Source organism: Belonocnema kinseyi, chromosome 4 (assembly GCF_010883055.1).
Source record: "Belonocnema kinseyi isolate 2016_QV_RU_SX_M_011 chromosome 4, B_treatae_v1, whole genome shotgun sequence".
In the NCBI taxonomy this organism is placed as follows: Eukaryota; Metazoa; Arthropoda; class Insecta; order Hymenoptera; family Cynipidae; genus Belonocnema; species Belonocnema kinseyi.
In genome coordinates this window covers 18,345,790-18,349,872 of record NC_046660.1, presented here as the reverse complement: position 1 = coordinate 18,349,872, position 4,083 = coordinate 18,345,790, and the positions used below count along the sequence as shown (strand labels likewise).

Here is a 4,083-nt window from a genome sequence, read left to right as displayed (position 1 = left end):
ACAAGGAATTCATAAAATTCAATAAGTTAATGAAATTCCATGAAATCGAGGAATTCAAGGAATGTATGAAATTCATGGACTTCCACGAATTCCCTCAATTTCATTATTTCTTCGAATTCCGCAAATTCCATGAATTCCATGAATTTCGCGAATTCTTTGAATTCCGTGAATGCTATACGTTTCTCAAATTCTTTTCATTCAATGAATTCCGTAAACTTCATGATTTTCATGAATTCCTTAAATTCTTTGGATTCCTTGAGTTCCATGAACTCCTTGAATTCCATAAAATCTGTGAATTCCAGAAATTTGGTGAGTTTCTTGAATTCCGTGACTTCTGTGAATTTCATGGATTTCGTGAATTCCATACATTTCGTGAATTCTTTCATTTCCATGAGTTCCTAGAACGTCATGAATTTGGTAAATTTGGTGAATTCCTTGAATTCGGCGAATTCCTTTAATTACTTGAGTTCCGTCAATTCCGTGATTTTCTTGTGCACAATTTTCGTCTTGCAAACGCTCGAGCACACGTATTAGAATGTTGGACGCTGACTTTATGATTTACAACATTAAAAATACATGTATTGCAATTTCGCCATTGCAATACCATGCTTGCAATTTTATTTTTCTCTGGAATGGAAGCTTCTAATGTGTCCCCTAAGGGTTTACATTTTTCTTACACCTTCTCTATTCCTTTACACACCCTCCACACACTTACTTGGTGGTGGAAGGGGGACCTACAGTTTAAGGTGGGTTCCGAACCACCAAGAGCAACAGCCTTAAGTGCTTAGAGAAAACCTGTTTCTCTAAAGGTACCGGTCCCACGACTCTCCGGAGATGAACAACTCCCTTGCTAAGCTAGTGTTCACTGCATGGGCCACCGAGACTCTTCCAGAGTGCGAGGCGGGAATCGAACCCGCAAGCCAAAGGAGTGGGTCCAAAGTAGTAAATTTACCCGTCATATGGGTAAGGTCCACGAAACAGTTGGAGTAATGTGGCCTATCAAAGATTTCTATGGATAAGAAGGAAAGTAACTTCAAATAGAAGTACATGCGGGATAGGGGGACCCTGCCAAATAGGGGATTTCGGGCAATAATTTGCTTCTGTGTGAAAAGTGAGTCCCGTGTGATAGGTTAAGTTCCGTGGACAGAAGCAATCTCAAAGGGTAGGATGAATTGGGTCTAGAACTCTTCAGTTATTTTTAATTTTATGATTCAAATTTTTTTGCAGGCTGCAGTAGCAGCGTTGAATCAAGAATGTTCAAAAATTGGCGTAGATATGTTATCAAAAAATGGATCAGCAGTCGATGCTGCAGTGGCTACACTTTTGTGCGCTAATGTAGTATCTTTCCATAGGTAACTCTACTTAATTATTCTTATGATTATTTAACTCCAATATAAATATGTATACTTAGAAGATTACCTTACCATTCAGCATCCTAAATTATGGAATTTTTGTTGAAGTTTGAGCCTCGGTGGTGGACTTATGATGACAATTTGGAATGCTACTACAAAGTCTGCATATTTTTTGAACGCCAGGGAAATGGCATCACGCCACGCCAAATATGATATGTTTAAAGGAAATGAGAGCTTAGCTCAAAAAGGTATTCAATAGTCTTTGAAAATCTTTTCATTATTTATAATATAAGGTGATGCCAGTAAACCCCGGGACACCAAACTGTTGAGCATCATTCTGATTATCAGCTTCAGATCAAAATGATCGACTTTTGAAAATTATTTTTTACACAACTTCTTTCCTATATGTCAAGTGCCAATTTTGGTACTTTTTATTGAAATTCGTAGCTTATAGTTATGACTTAAATCTATCCGGTTAACCAAAAAGTTCTTTGATTTCAGTGTGGATTTTGTTCCATATCAAATGCGTATCAAAATCTATGGCTTCCTTTATCATTTTGAACATTACACTTTACTCTGTTTTAAAGCGCTGCATATTATTTTAATCAAATTTCGGAATCAACTTAATCGGTTGATATTTTCTATGTGACACTGTAACAATACTCTCGGCTACTTCCTAGAAATAATAGAACAATAATATTCCGCACGTTCAGGTGGTTTAGCTGTAGCTGTACCTGGTCAACTTCTAGGATTATGGACAGCGCATAGACGATTTGGAAAACTAGATTGGCAAGAACTTTTTCAACCGGCCATTTCGTTATGCAAAAGGGGATTCAAGATGTCCCAGTATTTATCAGAAATCGCGAGGGATTTCGAGGAAGACATAAGAGCGGAGCCTACTTTGGCAGAAATACTTCTTAATCCAAAAACTAATGATCTTTACAAGGTGATAATTAAAAAGTGCTTAATTATAAGATAAAGCGAGAAGCTAAACCTTAATGAACTGCACAATTAAAAAAATTGAATTAATTTTTAGATAGGAGATACAATAAGAAGAACAGTATTGGCTATGACTCTAGAAAAATTATCCGCTTCTGATGGTTCTGGCGTTAATGAATTTTATAATGGTTCGATTGCTAAAAATTTGGCGCGAGAAATCAAAGACTATAACGGCATCATAGATGAGAAGGATTTCAGCAATTACAAGTAAGACTCTTTATAAGTAAATCGAATTATCTCTGATACCTGACACTTTATTGATTCATCCAGAGTGATGTTGTGTTCATTGATTCATAAAATGTCGACGTTTTGAGGCCTCCAAAGTCAGAAAAAAAAGGTTTTACGACGGTTTCTGTTTGTCGTTGTTGTTTTCATTATCGTCATCTATATACGACATAACTTTTGAAAGACTAATCGGATTGGCTTGTACTTTGGCACACAGTTTGAGGGACCGAAAAGAAAATTCCAGTTCATTAACTAGCCATTTACGATCAAAATTTAGAAAGTTAGAGCATTCTCCAAATTGTTAAGACCACTTTTTTCAATATTTGAAAATTCCATCGTCAAAAGAAAAATGACCAAAGTTATATTATTTTTAAAATCGAAAAAACGAAACGAAAATGAACATTTAAAGTCATAAAAAGCGTAATATGGGAAAAATTCAAGAAAATAAAAACGTTACTTTTTAAATCCCTACAAGATTGATTAAGCAAATTTTTGAATTTTGTTAAAAAAATCGAAAATTCAAATTTTGATCGCGAAAAAACTAATGAAAAAGCAATAACTCCATTTTGTGGTCAGACGAAGCAAAATATGAAACAGATAAATAAACAAAAATAGTGCACCTGAAAAAGATCAACAAATTTGTCAGGAATTGCTTTGTTATGGGGTAAGTAGTTTTTTTTCATTTGTGAAAAAGAACATGGAAAATAAAAAAATCAATTTGTGTACAAGCGGTACTAGCTACAAGAATTAATATAAGAAAATTTATTCAACCGAAAAAGATTTACAAATTTTTTATGAATATTTTTTTGAAGGAAGCGTATTTTTTCTTTTAATCGTTTAAAACAAGATTAAAAATAAACAAATTATAAAAACAAGACAATAAGAATAAGTATGTAAACATGATAAATACAATTTTTACTTTATTTTGCAATATATAAATAAGCAATCACAGGCAAAGATACATAAAACATTTGTAATATTTTATACATTCGTACATTTTTGACGGGGATCTTAATATTCGGAAATTGTACATTGTCGGAAATTTTGTTTTTCGGGATTTTTTAGTCGTCTCATTGGTCAGTTTAAATTAAATCAATAAAAATATTTACAAACAATGAACATCTGAAGAAAATGGGCCAAAATTTTCATAAACACTGATAACTAATTGAATTTTGAAACAATGTATCTTTATAGTTCTAGTTTTTACAAACAATTAGAGTATCAAAACAAAATTAAAATCACAGTTTTTCATCAATAAAATCCCAGGCGGAAACATTATATATAGTTTATATAAAGTGTAAAGTTTTATACATAATATTCATTTGTTTTATACAAAAAGTGTATTAAATGAATGAATATTCTATATAAAACTTCAAACTATATATAAACTATATATAATATTTCCGCCTGGGATATAATAATTATGGTAGTATTATTGATTGGCATTGAACTAAATATTAATCTAAATTAATAGGTGGAAATAAAAAATACTAATAAATATGTAATA

The 4,083-nt window shown here is 32.6% G+C and overlaps 1 protein-coding gene across 1 annotated transcript in view; it reads left to right on the top strand.

Annotated features, from left to right (window-relative positions):
* Positions 1-912: 912 nt before the first annotated feature.
* Positions 913-4,083, top strand: part of LOC117171959 (glutathione hydrolase 1 proenzyme-like) — a gene marked incomplete at its 5' end in the record, with an annotated part of 19,053 nt that continues 15,882 nt past the window's right edge. The window contains 5 exons of the mRNA XM_033359647.1: positions 913-939; positions 1,228-1,352; positions 1,461-1,600; positions 2,066-2,298; positions 2,389-2,558. Coding sequence (XP_033215538.1) covers positions 913-939; positions 1,228-1,352; positions 1,461-1,600; positions 2,066-2,298; positions 2,389-2,558 — 695 coding nt within the window. The remainder of the gene's footprint in view (positions 940-1,227; positions 1,353-1,460; positions 1,601-2,065; positions 2,299-2,388; positions 2,559-4,083) is intronic.